The sequence below is a fragment of the Sardina pilchardus genome, chromosome 19 (assembly GCF_963854185.1).
Source record: "Sardina pilchardus chromosome 19, fSarPil1.1, whole genome shotgun sequence".
Lineage (NCBI taxonomy): Eukaryota > Metazoa > Chordata > Actinopteri > Clupeiformes > Clupeidae > Sardina > Sardina pilchardus.
Window position 1 is genome coordinate 24,133,972 of NC_085012.1, and position 18,037 is coordinate 24,152,008.

The window sequence follows — 18,037 nt, forward strand, 5'->3', positions numbered from 1 at the left end:
CAGTGGACCGACTGATGCACTGGACACACAGTGGACTGATGCACTGGACACGGCCCATCCCACCTCACTGATTTCCTCTGCTGCTACATCTTTGGCTGTGGGTGGATAATCAACACTGACACATTGTCTTTTTCTTGTTCTAGGATATTTACGGGCTCCACCAGACTGGATGGTAATGCAATTGGTAAGTAATGTACAGCTTACAGTATATACTACGCCACTATGCATTATGGTACACCGTATGTAAAAGACATTATTATTCCACTGCACAAGATAAATGATCACTATGATTATTACTTTATGGAATAATTAGAAACTGGCCCAGGATGAATGATTAAGTGTCTGTGTGCATGTGCATATATTGAACAAAAAACACTTAAATACTATAAATATTACCATAAATATTGTAGACATAAACTAACTAAGTATACTGTAGCACACATACATATAAGCACCATTCAGCACCCCTTTATTACACATGACAGGTGGTCATCTCTGTCAGTATGATTGTTATTGCATTGGCACAAAACGATGCCAAACAGATCTAGTGGAATGTGTGAGTGATGTATAGATATATAGAACACCTCACTGCACCTCACTCCCACCCTGATGTGCAGTCACAAGAATCCGTATGATGTTAACTCCGCGTGTCCCCTTGTGTCCCCTAGTGGACTTTGTGCGCTGGCTGTGCGCCGTCTCCATGGACGAGTTGGCCTCGCCCACGCACCCGCGCATGTTCAGCCTGCAGAAGATCGTGGAGATCTCCTACTACAACATGGGCCGCATCCGCCTGCAGTGGTCCCGCATCTGGGAGGTCATCGGGGACCATTTCAACAAGGTAACCGACGGCCCGCTGAGTCCCCGACGGCCCGCTGGGTCCAGTCCAGTCCAGTCCGGTCGATCTGGCCGCCCGTCTCAATAATAGATCAGTGGGAAAAAAAGAGGCAAGAGGTCGGACGTGCTCGTGTAGTCTTTTGGTCAGGCTCAGTGCAGCAGCGCATCTTTTATTCATCCAGGGATTGTCTCAGCTGTGTGTGTGTGAGAGAGAGAGAGAGAGAGAAAAAGAGCGAGGGTAGACAATAAGTGGTTTGAGTGTGAGATTAAGAGACTGTGTTTGACAGAGATGTGACAGATGTGTAAAAGAGCGACTAAAACCCCATTTAGAGTGTATTTGTGTATATGAGAGAGAGAGAGAGGTAGAGAGAGAGAGAGAGTGAGAGAGAAGTATGTGTGTTAACATGTCTGGTGTGTCCCTCTCTGTTCCTCTGCTCAGGTGGGCTGTAATCCCAACGAGGACGTGGCCATCTTCGCCGTGGACTCCCTGAGGCAGCTGTCCATGAAGTTCCTGGAGAAGGGGGAGCTGGCCAACTTCCGCTTCCAGAAGGACTTCCTGCGGCCGTTTGAGCACATCATGAAGAAGAACAGGTGAAAGACAAACGCAGTAGAGACACCCAGACATTCATTACTCACTCGGCACAGCAACATGAATAAAACATGCACCTTGGGGAGGGAGGGAGGGAGAGAAAGAGAGAAAGACAGAGCGGAGAGAGAGAAGGAGAGAGAGAAAGAAAGAGAGGGGGGGGTGGCAGTAGTGATCAGACTGAGAAATTCCGTCGGTGTGATTAGATGCTAATGGGAAGTGAGATGCTAGCCTGCTTCATTAGCGACGGCTGGAGTGGCTCCCACGGGCTACTGGAGGAGCGCTGCTGGCATAATGAGGGGAGAGAGGCCACTGGCTCTACCCAGGACTCTGCCTCTTGCGGCTTTGTGTCCCGCAGTGTCCAGTCCACTTTCCACATCTGCTCTCTATTAACTTGGGAGCGGAGTCCCAGATGACCGTAGGAATGAAGCCCTAAATCTTCTGTGGTATGTTTATGCTGTCGAAAAAAGAGCACCTGCTTTGCTCAAATGAAGGGGGGGGGGGGGGGGGTGGAGGGGGGATCACAAACTTGCCCAAGTGTGTGAAGTCAGCAGGAGTTAAATCACTCTAGAAAATTCAGAGTCACGGCCAGACGGCAATGCACCATCGCAAAGGAGACATGCCATCAACCAGTACAGTCAGTTTTTAACACACACACACACACACAAACACACACACACACACACACACACACACTCAAAGAGAGAGAGATGCTGCTGAAATTGCAAAAAGTTGCGCTATATTTATGAGAGAGAGCAAGAGAGAGAGAGCGAGAGAGAGAGAGATGGAGAGACAGACGCCTGAGACTGAGAGGGAAGAGAGATTGTGCGTGGAGAGAGATGTGGGGGTGGTGTGAGGGCAGTCAGACCCTGCAGTGTTTGTTGGGGTTGGCTGGGCTTGTGAACTCCTCTTAGCTGCCAGGCTCCCATTAGAGTTCACATAAAATAGGCCAGACATATACCCCCCCCCCCCCCCCCACACACACACACACACACACCACACACACACACACACACACACACACACACACACACACACACCTCTACTTTCCCCTCAGGCTACTTGGCCCGCCACCTGTCATTCTTTCTCTCCAGTCTGCTTTTGCCACCCCCACTCTCTCTCTCTTTCTCTCTCCCCTCCTCTCTCGCTCTCTCTACTGTGCTACTGCAACTCCCTCCTCACTCTCAGTCCTTCACTCTGTCTTAGTCACCTGTCTTTCTCTCTCTCTCTCTCTCTCTCTCTTGATCACGCACTGTGCCTTACCTCTCTCTCTCTTTCTCATCTCTCTCTTTCTCTCTCTCTCTCTTGATCACGCACTGTGCCTTACCTCTCTCTCTCTTTCTCATCTCTCTCTTTCATCTCTCCGTCTCTCTTTGTAGCCATGACAGAGAGACGGGGGGGAGACATTTCCCATGAGCCCCTCAGTAGAAAAGAGCCTCTCATCTAAGAGATGACATGTGAGCACTGACCTCTCTCTCTATCCTTTCCTCTCTTCCCCCTTTTCTTTCCCTCCCTCCCTCAGATCTCCCACCATCAGGGACATGGTGGTGCGCTGCATCGCTCAGATGGTCAACTCTCAGGCCGGCAACATCCGCTCCGGCTGGAAGAACATCTTCTCCGTGTTCCATCTGGCGGCGTCCGACCAGGACGAGAGCATCGTGGAGCTGGCCTTCCAGACCACTGGACACATCGTCAGTAAGTAGCAGAGCTCCCCTGACCCACACGAAGACCATATGAAAATATGGCGCAACCATATGGTCTCATACTGTACATCTGAGTGTGACAATACAATAAGTCTCTCTTGATGTTGGTCCTCAATGGGATCTAGTGGCACTATCAGGTATATGAGTGTATTGAAATACTGTTGTGCTTTGTGTTATTTATTGCACGTTGGCACTTTATTGTATACTGGCATTTTTGCACACTAGCACTTTGCACTCGTCACTTTAATCACTTGCATCATGTGATGTCAGGTGTTTAATTAGTATATAAGTATGGGCTGCTAGATACCTTATACTTTATGTCTGAGGAACTGTGTGTCCCGAAACGTCACATATGGTGAATAAAAAGAAAAAAGAATATTGGAGCTTTAGTGTGTGGACTTTTCTGTCCTTTTTACTGTTGCTTTTTGAGTCCAGCACCTACTTTTTTGAAATATTCAGATGTGCGCACACGCTTCTACATCTCTTGATGTTTGTACCTTGTAAGATTTAAGCTGTGTCTGCATGTGAAGTGTCTGTGGAAAAGTATGAGCTAAATCAATAAATGGATGCAAATTCGTCAGACAATTAGTTCAATTCCAGCCCTGCAGTGCAGCATGTTTTTGTTCCTGTATGTAAAGTGTTCTAGGAGCACCATCAGGACATCCAGGCTGAAAGTAATGCACTGGCATGTTGTTGAAATACTTTATGGTTTTGTTTAGCTCTTGATCACCATGTTACAATTTCACATGCTCTTTGTAATATGCTTCTCTTGGGTTTGACAGCTCCTTGGGGGCATACGAACTAGTAAAAAGGGACCTTCTTCACTCTTATGTTTCTCTGAACCAAAGCATCTGCCTGCCTCAACATCCCTGTAACTGATTTCAGTCTATTATTTATGTATTGTTTTTGTTTTTCCCCGTCACAGCGAATGTATTTGAGAAGCACTTCCTGGCCACCATCGACTCCTTCCAGGATGCGGTGAAGTGCCTGTCCGAGTTCGCCTGCAATGCCTCCTTCCCTGACACGAGCATGGAAGCCATCCGCCTCATCCGACACTGCGCCAAATATGTGTCCGACCGACCACAGGTCAGTACTGGGGAGACTCGGCTTCAGCCCTTTACTGATAGGGCAGCTTTATAGTTGGCACAGGGAAGCTACCGGAATCGCCAGTCAGAGCCTCGTGGAGGCTACAGACTGTCTGTGATTGACCCTCTTGTGTTCTCTACTGAGAGTGCGTTCCTAATAAAAAATGCTAAATGAGTCAACAGATAGATCATTAATGATATTAATATTACTGGCCCAAAAAACATCACGGATGAAACATTAACAGGCAGGCTACGCAAGGCTGAAATGTTCCATTTGCAGGGCGTTGAAATAGTGTTAGAAGACTGATCTAATATTTTCTAATGTAAGAAAACTGAAGTGTTCCATTTGCAGTGTGTTAAAATGGTTTTGGAAGACTGATCTAATATTTCCTAATGCAATCACTGCTATCGGATCTGGCGTAGCCAGTTCCATTGATTACAGTGGAAGCTAATTGTTGCAACACACGCTCAACGAACGGAACATTTCAGTTAAGTGCGTAGTGTAGCCTGCCTGTAAAATGTCAATATAAAAAGCACGGAAGCACCTTAAAGACCATGTTAAACAGCTGCATAATAAACTGTGTCTCGGCCCTGCGTCTGTACTGTGCTGTGCTGTGCTTACTGTGCTATACTGTGGTGGATTGGACTGCCTCAGCTGCTAGCTGGAACATGATGATTTGCTGTGCTTATGCGTGCTTTAGATGGCAGTCCTGCTGCATGGGTCTGAGTGGGGATTAGGGATTTCAGCCACAGAAGACTGCCGCTGCTGCTGGTGTGAGAGGGCTGTCTTGTGTGTGCGTGTGTGTGTGTGTGTGTGTGTGTGTGTGTGTGTGTGAGAGAGAGTGTGTGTGCGTGGGCTGGCTGGCTAGATTGAGTGGAAACCTCCAGTGATGTGTAAATAGGGCTTAGTGTGGGTTTCTTCATATTTATTTACTTATTTATTCCTCCCACTGCAGCAGTTTTGAGAATTGCCTCTCTCTCTCTCTCTCTCTCTCTCATGCACTCTCACTCTATGAGAGTCTATCTATCAGCCTATCTACCTGACTTCCTGCTTCCCACCCTTCTTCCTTTCTGTGTTTTTTACCTTTTCTTTTATCCACCACTATCCCTCCTTCAAATCTCTTCCCTCTGTCTTTGTCTCTGTTATGTATTATTTGTGCGTGTAAAGGTTAGTGAATGGTTTGATAAAACCCTGTTCAAGCTCTGACGCCTCCGTGTCTGTCTGTCTGTCCCAGTCTTTCAAAGACTACACCAGTGATGACATGAATGTGGCCCCAGAGGACCGTGTGTGGGTGCGGGGCTGGTTCCCCATCCTCTTTGAGCTCTCCTGCATCATCAACAGGTGCAAGCTGGACGTCAGGACAAGGTAACCAGAGAGAAGACACGTGCACACACACACACACACACACACACACACACACTGATGCAATTGCCCACAGCTAGGGGAGGGTGCCCTGTTATTGGGGGTGATACCAGCTACAGTACCTGCTGATGTTGTTGGGCATGTCTCTCTTTCACTCGTCCTGTAAAGAAAGATGCCGTCTATTTGTTCAGTGGCCTGCCAGGTTGAGGACTACAGATTTCAGGTGGCTCAGGTTTATATTACAGTGCTTCGGAAGATCTTTGGTTTTGTCCTCACACACACACACACACACACACCTCTGTGTTTGAGTGCTCACACTCACACACTGCAATTTACCCCATTACACAAATTCCACACTCTAATTTTAGGGTTGTAGCATGATGTTGAGTATGCTCAAAGTAGACCACTAGTAATGAGTTGTGATTACTGTCCCATTCGCCTACATCTATTTCAGAGTGGCGCGTTAAAGGCCTATTCTGCTATTCTGATAGGCACAGGTGGGAGTGAAATGGAGACGGCACATTACTGACCCTAAGCACTCCACCAGATAGACCCTTATGTCTGTGTGGACCCTTATGTCTATGGACGTCCATTCTGAAACTGTGCTGGGCAGTAACCAGCACTACTCTTTCAGAATGGACACACATAGACACTGTTCTTCAATAACGTCCTACTATCATGATGGCGATCCCAATGACTGTGTACCATGTGCAGTATATGTAGCCTAATACTGAGCGCTTGAGTTCTTATAAGCAACCTACCTAAGCAACAGTTGTCAATCATCAATGTCCCTATTGGTTTCTAATGCACAATTCGTATTCGTATATGACTGTCTCTCTAAAGAAGAGCTCTACACCTAAATCATCCCTCTCCATCCCACTAGCCTGGTTTGTCTCCTCTTGTCCCCCGACGCCTACAATCTGTCAGCTCTTTAAACAGGAACCCTGTGCAGTCTCCTCTTTATGGCTCTCTGAGCATCTGGGTCTTAAATAAAGCCATAAAATCAGATGAGCCAAAGCATTTAGCCAGTGAAGCCCTCTGTAGAACAAATGGAGGACACACACACACACACACACACACACACACACGGAGGTTTCTATTGAGGTGTGCCAAACCTGTTTGCCTTTGCTGTGCAGGGGCCTGACGGTGATGTTTGAGATCATGAAGACCTACGGACACACCTTCGAGAAGCACTGGTGGCAGGACCTGTTCAGGATCGTCTTCAGAATCTTCGACAACATGAAGCTGCCCGAGCAGCAGACCGAGGCCAGTGATTTGAGACTTGAACTCCGCATTGCCCACAGTTAGATCAGAACCCTATTGAGGTGCAATATTAAACTCATAAATAAATAGTCAGCACCGCGCCAGGAGGAGTAACTGGGAAACTGCATGCAATGTCAGAGTCCGTGCCATCCAAGTTCATGCTCACAAGAGATACAGCCATTTTTAAAAGTAGAAACAGAATAGAAAAAATAACGAGTGAAATATTATTTTGCGAAATATTTAAAGAACCTGCAAATATTTGAATTGTTTTAATTGTTATGCAACTGTCTGTTGAAATTTATTTAAAATGTATTTTAAATAAAATGGGTCTTTTTTTTCCTGCGCTTGCAGAAAGCAGAATGGATGACCACAACCTGCAACCATGCACTTTATGCCATCTGTGACGTGTTCACGCAGTACTTTGAGTCCCTCAGCGACGTCCTGCTGGACGATATCCTCGCCCAGCTTTACTGGTGTGTCCAGCAAGGTGAGTGGTCAGGGGTTTATAAATCACATGCTTCAGTAGAAGAGTGGACACACACACACACACACACACATCTAGGTCCTTATGAGGTTCTGGCACTGACCGCAAACACATGGAATTGCTTCCTGGTTATCAAACCCATAATCTGTGGGTCCGGTTTCTTATGCTCATGTGGTAACCATGGTTACCGACCCCGTCTCACGGCGCTCGCATCTGTTTCGGGTTCTGTCGCAGATAATGAGCAGCTGGCCAGATCGGGCACCAACTGTCTGGAGAACGTGGTCATTCTGAACGGGGAGAAGTTCAGCCCGGAGACCTGGGACAAGACCTGCAACTGCATGCTGGACATCTTCAAGACCACCATCCCTCACGCGTAAGAGACGAGCCCACGGACAGGCCTCACACACTCATCCGCACACTCAAGTCAAGGCTTCAGGGGTTCAAGGGCTGTATATACAGTATTATCCACTGTGCAATATGATAACTCTTTCTTGCCATCAAAAACTCTCACAGGCAGGCTACACCACACACATACTGTAACTGAAGCCTTCTGTTCACATGTGATGAGTATGTGCTGCAACAAATAGCTTCCACTACAATCAATAGAACTGGCTACACCAGATGTGATGGTGGCACGTACATTTAAAAAAAAAAAAAAAAATTAGACCAGTCTTCTAAAGCGATTTTACACTACACAAATGTAGCACTTTAGTTGTACACCTGGCTCGGCTGTCAGACGCTTAACATGGAGGCTTAACTGAACCCATAAAAGCAGATGTGTCCACTACTCACAAGGAGACATTGTTCCACATATATGCTTGTCTTCATGACTTACGGTCTTGTGTCGACTGCAACAGAATGTTAATCAGCTTTTTTGGTGTTCTGTCAAATGCTTAGACTCTTAACATGGAGGCCGGAAGGTGATATCACACAGATGGACTCCGACAAGCAGCTGGTACGTCAACAAACATCAAATAGTTTTATAGAAATGTCTAGGTTTTATACATTCTGGCATGGGTAAGTGGTAACAATTTACAGCGAATGGTGCATTGCAAATGAATTAAGCCTTAATAAGCCTAAGCCTTAATGGTATAATATATATAATGAAACATGCTGTCATCATTGCTCAGTCCAGATGCAGCCTTGATCTCTGCAATTATTGGACAGTCCTTTCAGTAGTGATTTCTGTGTATTACTTAAAGGATTGTTTAATTCAATACTCCATTCAGGACTCAATTTCCCAGAAGTCAATAGACATCCAGGCACGCACAGAAGATCAGCAGTCCATCAATAGCATGGAGAAGGTCCCTATGGACAACCGGAGACAGTCTCAGTTCAGCACGGTCTCGGGCATGAATGAGGACGGCCCCAGAGCGAGGACCCCTACGAGTAAGTTCTATGCCACATGGAAAATCAATGCTACAGTACTTCTAATACGCCTGAAAAAATGACTAAACCTTATCATAACTTAATTAAAAAACACAATGTCGCATGTTTGCCCATTCTTAAATTAGATGTGTGCCTAGGCTGTTTATCACTTTTCCCAACATGCTATTTTAGATACAATATGTTTGCATCAGTGATATTTGTTTTGTTTGTTAATGGAAGTAGAGTAATTACAGTATGTGGTGTTTGCCCTTGGAGGAAACTGCTGTTGAGCTAGTAACATTTGGTAAATTATGTAGAACACAATGGATCATATTCCCATACTTTGTTGTCATCCTGTGCGTGTGCGTGTGCGTGTGCGCGTGCGATGTGCAGAGGTCCTGGAGCAGAGGCTGTTCGCCGCCCTCCTCATCAAGTGCGTGGTCCAGCTGGAGCTGATCCAGACCATAGACAACATCGTCTTCTTCCCCGCCACCAGCAAGAAGGAGGACGCCGAGAACTTCGCCGCTGCTCAGGTGAGCCCCCTCCCACTCCGCAGCATTTCAAACGTGTCACATTCATCGCTCCTTATCTTCCTAATGAGACCCTTCCTAATTTCACTATAATAACGTATTGATTCATTGATGAACATTTTTAATTTCCGCCATCAAATGAAATATGATGGCAGCGATACCCTTTTGAATTGACATCTCCAGCTGTAGGTCTACTCTCTCTCCCTCATAAATCTTTCGTCTAAGTAATGTAAATGTATTCAGTGCATTTTGGGTAGCGGCGTGCAGTGTGGATGAGATTGAAATCCCACGCCGATCCTGCTGTACAGTGAAGACATTCATCTTGTGCTTTTATTCGCTCTCTCTGGGATCGTCTGACCTTTTTTAGTTGTTAGTGTCATGCTTCACAAACTCAGTCAGGGGAACCACTGTTGCGGTGTCTGTCTGTGCGTCGTCTTCGCGTCGTCTCCGAGCTACCTCCAGGGCCAATCTATTTCTGGGCCACATCTGCAACTTCGGAAGCCCCCGCATGATTTCAGACATGACGAATTGCGATGATGCGCCCAGCAGATGTTCGCTCGGTTTCTCCCCCACCGCACGCCCAGTGTGAGTTCCAGCTCTGAAACTCTGTGTGCGTTTGAGTCTGTCTGAGCGCGCCAGCGCGCTGCTCCTTCAGAGTGCTCTCCCTTCAGGCTCCCCTGTGATGTGCCACAGTGCTGGAGCCTCAGGAGTGGGTTAGTCAGCAGGACTCAGGTCTGAAAACAAAAGTTCTGCACTCTCTCTAGAAATACTCACACGTCGTACTTGTTGTACTTGTTGTACTGTAGTGGTATTGACTCTCGAGCCGAATTGATTTAATCTCCAACCAGGAGTGTAGCTCCTTGCACACCATCATTTTTACAGAACAGTGGTTATACATACATTAATATGCACATATGATACAAAGGATTTGTACTTTATTTTATTGCTTTTGCCCTTGGATCGTTTGGAGGACTTTGGAGGTGGGGTACTGGTCGTTTCGGTGGCCACCACCACCACCTCATCTAGCCTCCTGGCATGTTCTGAGTTCCATCTCAGGCGATGCTGAAAGAGCATTTCTATACTATATATATATATATGTATGTATATAATGTAATGGATCCAAATGGTGTGTCCTGTGGTGCTGTGCAGAGGGACGCACTGGACGCAGACGTGGCCGTTGAGAGGCAGGACCAGGGCATGTACCGCTACCTGACCTCCGCGCAGCTCTTCAAGCTGCTGGACTGCCTGCTGGAGTCGCACCGCTTCGCCAAGGCCTTCAACTCCAACAACGAGCAGAGGACCGCACTCTGGAAGGCCGGTAGGTCACTTGCTATGCTCAGCGCTACTAGGATGTAAAGGCCTGTTCACACCAAGAACGATAACGATAACGATAACGATAACTATAAACAAATATCGCTCTTGTTAATATGAATGACAACGTTCACACATAAACTATAACAATAACGGCATGAAGAACAATATCGTTGTTGATCACTTTCAGATAACGATAAAAAGCCAACAGCCAATCAGAACCCATAATATTCTAGCCATCACATTCATTAACATGTGGAGAGACTTTTCTTATCGTTGGCCAGTGTGGACGCTTTTATCGTTATGGTTATAGTTATCGTTATCGTTCTTGGTGTGAACGGGCCTTAAGTCTGCACACAAGCTAGTATTTCACAGCTGTTTTTCCACAGTGAAGTAGCTACAACATGCTCCTATGATCCTAATAATGATCTTTGGAAAACAAGACAGCTACTGTAAACTCAGACCTACTGTATGTGGGACATGGATAACGATAGAACACCTTTTGATGCATTTTGTTTGGCTTGATGTAACTGTTTGTTTAGAAATTATAATCAAGAGAATTTATATGTAAATATATTCTGATATATATGTATGAACTATATGTAAATTGGTTGCACTCTTGCATTCATTGAATAATGCAAGTTGTGTACAGGGAGAAAGCGTACTAGAAGAAAGCAGCACTAAATACATAGAGACTACACAGTAGGACCTGACAGACAACTTGCATAACATTCTCTTATCCAAGTATAGCGAAAGGGACGTAAAGGGTAGAAACCTTCACATCGGTTGAACAAAATCTCACGGTGCGGTGGGCAGAATGTCACTGTTGGTCTGACCGAGTCTGTGTTTGCCATACAAGCACTGACAGGGTCCCCAGATAACTTTTTAAAGGCCAACCCTTGTTGAAAGGAGACGCAAGAAACTTCCCCCTGTGTTGAACAGGGAGAGACGGAGGGAGGCATCCTCAGGTGACCTCTCTGGCACACCAGACTGGATATCCATCAAGGATCTTTACCTCCAGAAACACAAAGAAACCGCTTTACACTTCAAACCACTTTCATAAGAACAAGAGGACAGAGAGTCTGGGTTATGTTATGTCACGGGACAAGGGCAGCGGACTCAAACCTCCGTGTGTGTGTTGGTCAGTGTAAAGCAGTGTGTGTGTATTTGTTGGATGTGTGTGTGTGTGTGTGTGTGTGTGTGTGAACACACTCTGCAGGTTTCAAGGGGAAGTCCAAGCCCAACCTGCTGAAGCAGGAGACCAGCAGCCTGGCGTGTGGCCTGCGCATCCTGTTCCGCATGTACACCGACCCCTCACGCCAGGACGCCTGGGAGGAGGTGCAGCAGCGCCTGCTCAAGTAAGACCCGCCGCTGCGTGTGTGTGTGTGCGAGCGCGTGTTCGTTCGTGCGTGCGTGTGTGTGCGTGTGTGTGTGCATGCACGCGTGCTTGTGTACAAGTGTGTGTTCTCATACCTCATACCTTCCGACATGCCCTGATCTGGACCTGATCTAGCCTGATGGAACTCTACTCCCACTGCTAACCCCTGCTAGGTTGCAGCCCAGTCAATACAAGACATAACAGTATCTCGAGACCCACTGCTTTCCCATCAGCGTTAATGTGCCATACCAGAGTCACATGTAGCCCTAGCGGTGTGTCTCCTCTCCCCCCAGCTCAGTACTCCCTAATGAGCCTCAGTGCTTTTAATCACGGCGCATCTGCCTGGAGCTGTAATGATGTTTGGGTTAACTGTGTGCACTGGGGCAGCTCTGCTGATGCTCTTGTGTGTGGAGCTCAAAGGAGCGCTTTGTCCATTACGATGCCCATCATGACAAATAATTTCCTTTAATGTGGTCACACTCTTCAAATGTAAACACAGACATAATACTCCCCTGCAATGTCAGTTTGTGTGTGTGTGTGTGTGGACAGGAATATCTGGCCTCGTCACACACAAACAGCCCTGCTGCATAAACAAGTTTTAATTACTCTAACGAGAGGAGAGGGCATGTTCGGCGCCTTTATTTATTCTTCATCGCCGGGAGTGTGTATCGATCAGATGAGCGGGGTGGCAAAGAGAAATCAGCTGTGTGTAGGAACACACACACACACCACCTCATCACTCGCTCAAGGCATTCAGTTTATAGTGAAACCGACACACACTCTTTCTCTCTGACTATGGGTTTCTCAATTAGTATTCAGTACAATGTGTTCCTTTTTTTTAAAACAGTTGTCGACTAGTCAAGCAGTCGTTATGTACACGCTATGCTGTTGGCAGTGGGTGGAAGAGGTCTCATTTTCCATGAACTTCCGTTTAGCCTTCAGCCATTTTGTCCATGACTAGTTTACTGTTGCCTGACTAGTGATTTTGATGTCAACCAGTTGATGAAGCCTCTAAATCAGACACAAACCACCCTCACCACACACACACACACACACACACACACACACACACACACACACACACACACACGCACAGCAGTCTCTCTTCACCTCCTATGTTAGCAATCAATATCCATTGAAGGCTCTGCACATCTCACTAATGAGCCTGAAAAAGATTGAGATGAGGCCAAGTCTTCTCTCCCTCTCCCTCTCTCCCCTCCCTCCCTCTTTCCCTCCCTCCCTCACTCTCTCTCTCCCTGTATTATTTCCTTCTGTCAAGCCTTTAAACCCACACATGCTCAGAGGATGTGTGTCGGAGTGTGTATCAGAGGATGTGAATAGAGTTTGAAATAGTGGCTGGCTGGCACTGGATCTGTCCTAATTTGGCCTTGGTCTCAGGGCCTGATTTGGCATGGATGTGGCCCTGATCTGGCCTGAGTCTGGCCCTAATGTCACATGGATCATCTGGCCCTGATTTGGCCCTATTGTCGCCGGTCTCTGGCCCTGATTTGGCTGCTCCAGAGGCGTGGGTGGGTGGTTGATTTCCCCCTCCGGCCCGGGTGAAGGGCAGCAGAGCTCTGGCAGGAAGCGTGTCCTCAACTGCTCTTTAATAAAGCCTGGAACTGCAGCCCTCCTCCTGCCCTTAAAGACACAGATAAGCACCAGGCTCTGTAGACTGACAGCAGGAGCCAGGGTCCAGGGAGAGAGAGGGGCGGGGGAGGGTGGGATGGCCTAGAGAGGGAGGGGAGAAGGGAGGATGAGGTGGAGGAAGAGAGAGAGGGATGGAGAGGTGGCGGATGAGTGATGAAGGGAAGCAGAGAGCATGAGAGGGATTGAGGGATAGTGTGAAAAAAGGAAAAGCAGAAAGAAAAGTGTTTGTGTGTCAGTTATACTCTCTCTCACACACACACAGAGAGAGAGAGAGAGAGAGAGAGAGCTGAAACTGTGACAGTAGTGTCTGTCTCAGGAGAGCAGACTGCGTAATCTGTTGAGGCTAGACTGCAAGGCATTTTTTTTTCCAACTCTACTAGGCATCTGGTCGATAGGTGTGTGTGTGTGTGTGTGTGTGTGTGCGCGTGCGCGCGCTTGCTTGTGTGCCCATGCGCATAGAGGTAGAAAAGAGGAGACATGGCATTGTTGACTGCTGGTGGCGGGGGGTGACTGGCTGGCTGGCTGGCTCATGTTGGAGTGGGCAGGGCAGGGCAGGGCCGGGCAAGCGGAGATGTGAGGAGAGTGCTGAAGTCCGGGGCAGGAGTGGGAGGGAGGCGGGCGAGAGAGCGGGCAGATGGTGGTTATGTAACGGCCACAGAGCCACAGGGCCAGAGGCAGCTGGACCAACAGCAGTGACGACAGTCACTGGTCAGACCAGGTGCTTAAGAGCACTGCTAATCTGGACAGCTCTCTGTGTGGCAGTCAATGGATGATGTTTCATTGACTGAAATGTATGAAATTTAAGGACACATCAAATATGTATCAAGATTTAAATGAATGAATTCATTTAAATGAAATGAATCAATGTATTATTTATTACTATTATTAGCAGGATGAAACCCTAGTTTTCAAAAGAATCCCTATGTGCATCAGGGCAAAGAGTCTTGGCCATCCTTAAAGTGTTTCACAACCCTAATGTCACCTCTTGTGTGCGTTTTCATGACAAAGAGTAGTTTGGAGAGCAGACAGACTGGGATCTGATCATCTGACGACTTTGACAGTCATGCAGCGTGAGCTTGGCGTATGTTGCTGGTTGTGCTGGAGGTTCAGCCCTGTGCTCTAGCTCTGTCTGTCTCTGTCTCCGTCTCCCAGTGTGTGCAGCGACGCCGTGGCCTACTTCCTCACCCTGACCTCGGAGAGTCACAGGGAGGCCTGGACCAACCTGCTGCTCCTCTTCCTCACCAAGATCCTGAAGATCAGCGACGACAGGGTGAGCACTCATGCAGCAACTTGCTCAAGCCTGCTGTACATTACATTACATTACATTTGGCTGACGCTTTTAAACCAAAGTGACTTCCAACAAGGGACACAACCAAGGTAGAGTGTGACAAAGACAAGTTAGTGCAGGGCTACTTCAGGGTTTGTTTGTTTGTCTCTGTCTGTCTGTTTGTTCGCAAGATAACTCAAAAAGTTATGGATGGATTTCGATGAAATTTTCAGGGAAGGTCTGAAATTACCCAAGGAAGAAACAATTAAATTGATCCGTATCACCGTCTGTATCCAGGAGGCGATGACTTAACCGAATAAATTGACCTAACAGCTGTAGTTATGTTTTCGCTTGCCGGAGGTTTGCGCTCTCTGTGCTCTCTGAGTGCTTTTCTAGTTGTAGCTGGCTCCTTTAAAGTCAGCCAGTACTGAATCTACTAGCTCTAGCATAAAAACATTCAAGCACATCGACTTGAAAACTGAAGTGAAGATCTATAGAGGTATTCCCCTCAACTGGAACGATGATTCCAGGAAAGGCAATGAGCTGCAGAGAGAAGCACTGAGCAGCCTCTCTGAAAACAAAAGTGTGTTTTTTTACCAGCTTTGCAGCCATTCCTTTCTCTCTCCCTCGTGCCTCCTTTGGCAGTTTAGAAGAGCCCCAGTTGACGCATCTCATCAATGAGTAATCAGCAGCCCCTTCCAATCAAGCTCAATTAGACGGCGTAATGAAGTACGGCGCTCACACATAGCAGGGGGAATATCTGTTTATTTCTCATCGGCGCACAGCAAGAGGTCAACAGGCGTGACTTCAGCAGACGTGGGGTTTAGATTTAATTACACCTGCACAAGAGTAATGGTTGTGTTCCACTGGAATTGACATGAATACTGATAACTTTATTATGGTGGTGTGTGTGTGTGTGTGTCTCTCTCTCTCCCACAGTTCAAAGCCCATGCCAGTCGGTACTACCCCCTGCTGTGTGAGATCATGCAGTTTGACCTGATTCCAGAGCTCAGGGCTGTTCTGCGGAAGTTCTTCTTGAGAATTGGGATGGTGTTCCAAATCGCCCAGCTGCCTGCAGCTGTGCAAGGAGCTTCTGAGGACGCCACCCAGGAGGTCTAGAACCTTCCACGGGCATTAAGACGAGCTCCCCCCTTCTCCCCCAGAAAGTCCCTCACAGACAACCCATCATAAACCAAACCACAACCCACTTCTATTTACCCGTCCAAATGGTTCTTGTCTTTTCTTTCCCCCCAACCACCGGAGGGCGCTAAGGAGCCCCTACCAGATAGGACTTCATTCTCTGCCTGCTCCCCCCTTCTTCGTCACTCAGCCGTACTCCAGCAGACCTTCTAGGTTCTAGAACGTATCAGAATTTCCCTGGAGTCTTTGCATCAAGAATATCACAGAATCTGGGTTGGGGAAAAACATCCCCTTCACTGAACTAATGGCCACGCTTTGTACAGTAGCATATATCATCTAAAGGATCATACCGGCGAATATAATGACAAATATTCAAATTACATGACTTCTGAAACACTTCAGAAGGCTGGCATATTTAAAAAAAAGAGGTGTTTCTTGCTTTGTCTTGACATTATCTTAAAAAGCTATTCTGAATGAAAAATGTTTCAAACATCAAGCAAATGATCATTGATTAGTTCCAACAAGTGAGTGACACGTGTCACTCGTCGATCCTAATTTTTGTTTCACATTGCTAATGGCTAACATTAGCATTGATAGCTCCTTGGATGAAACTAGTTGTACAGACATGCAGCTTTGTAAAATAATCTCATAACACTAGATTTTATTTCTGTATTTTTCGTTTTGGTTTCTCTGAATTTTGCTGCACTTGTTTTCTTTATCAAAATGCACTGGAGATTTTTACTTTTGTGATAATTTATTTAACTATGCCATCTCTCCCCGATTGTCCAATGAGATTTCTAATTGATTGCTACGATATAAACTGATAAGTTAAATTATTCCATTTTATATGTACTGACACTTTTTTTAATTAAGAGAAAAATGTCCGCAAGTCCGCATCGGGGATTCTCTTGAAAACTGGAACTTAAAAAAACAAAAAGCAAAAAAAAAACAAAGAGCTGATAAGGCGTGTGAACTGCATCTGATTTCACTGGTCTGTATCCCTGTTTGGAGTAGGTTTCACTGTATGTGTACAAATTAAGAAAAAAATTAATATATTTAAATCTTTTTTTTTTTGTTTGTTTGTTTTTCGGGGTGGGTTGTATGTATAGAACATATGAATAATGTTAGCTGCGCTTCAAACATTTGATGATGGTGTGTGGATCTGAAGCATTCCTGGTTTGGGTGAATAGAGGAAGAAATGTATAATGGTACAGCACTGTAAAGTTTTCTATGTGGAAAAAAAATAAGCCTGTACAACATTCTGTACAAAGCTGGTTATCATCCGAAGCATTCTAATCAGGTCATAGGTCAATAAAGTTTTTGAACTTGGTTTATTTGTGCTGTTGTAATGAATTCCTTGAACATTATGTGGATTATCTTGGGAACTCTTTCCAGTTGACTTTTCATCTCTAAATCTTGTGATTATCTTTGGGGAAAAAGTGCTTATATACTATATTGCTTTGCATCGTGCCTAACAATGCCCCAGTCTGAGCCGTCACTGGAATCTATGGCATTTTGGGGATTATTGCGCAATTAAATGTCTAAAGGTAGTAACAAAAGTAGTATCCACTCCCTGACACACATTTAGTTATCCCAATCTTGGTCTACAACCAAAAGTAAACAAGCATGCCTCTGTGAAGAGGGTAATGTGGCTATACAATACCATGCCTACCAAGTATTTAGATACCGATAATTTTGTCTTTTTTATTGAGGAGTAATATGAAACCTGATTAAAACCACCATTTGTACCAAAATTAATTAAATGGGCTAACCTTTTCCCTCTTAAGCAGGGCATCATGATACTTTATTATTGAGCAGATCTAGATGAGGGTAGCCATCAGCCAATCATTTATATTCCTAGCTGCTAGCTGCCAGCCATTAGCCTGGCAAGCCAAACTACACAGAATATTGTTGGCCGCTAGGGTGCATCTAGATTTCTAGGCTAGCCAGCCATGGCAGTAACAGCTGACCATTACCAGAGCAGTAGCTGAAAACCCTTATAGATGTGCTAAAGTCAGTTAGTGTAACCACTTCTATAAGGGTGATATGAACTACCAATGACTCAAAGTCTGAAA

The 18,037-nt window shown here is 46.1% G+C and overlaps 1 protein-coding gene across 5 annotated transcripts in view; it reads left to right on the top strand.

Annotated features, from left to right (window-relative positions):
- Positions 1-17,292, top strand: part of arfgef1 (ADP-ribosylation factor guanine nucleotide-exchange factor 1 (brefeldin A-inhibited)) — a 64,448-nt gene extending 47,156 nt beyond the window's left edge. For all 5 annotated transcript variants that reach the window (XM_062520793.1, XM_062520796.1, XM_062520798.1 and 2 more), the window contains exons 24-39: positions 144-184; positions 669-838; positions 1,274-1,425; positions 2,943-3,115; positions 4,049-4,209; positions 5,444-5,574; positions 6,708-6,837; positions 7,186-7,321; positions 7,553-7,691; positions 8,216-8,273; positions 8,548-8,707; positions 9,080-9,219; positions 10,366-10,534; positions 11,747-11,885; positions 14,708-14,825; positions 15,762-17,292. In XM_062520793.1, the coding sequence (XP_062376777.1) occupies positions 144-184; positions 669-838; positions 1,274-1,425; positions 2,943-3,115; positions 4,049-4,209; positions 5,444-5,574; positions 6,708-6,837; positions 7,186-7,321; positions 7,553-7,691; positions 8,216-8,273; positions 8,548-8,707; positions 9,080-9,219; positions 10,366-10,534; positions 11,747-11,885; positions 14,708-14,825; positions 15,762-15,941 (2,197 nt within the window). In that variant the 3' untranslated portion in view covers positions 15,942-17,292. The remainder of the gene's footprint in view (positions 1-143; positions 185-668; positions 839-1,273; positions 1,426-2,942; positions 3,116-4,048; positions 4,210-5,443; positions 5,575-6,707; positions 6,838-7,185; positions 7,322-7,552; positions 7,692-8,215; positions 8,274-8,547; positions 8,708-9,079; positions 9,220-10,365; positions 10,535-11,746; positions 11,886-14,707; positions 14,826-15,761) is intronic.
- Positions 17,293-18,037: the final 745 nt, after the last annotated feature.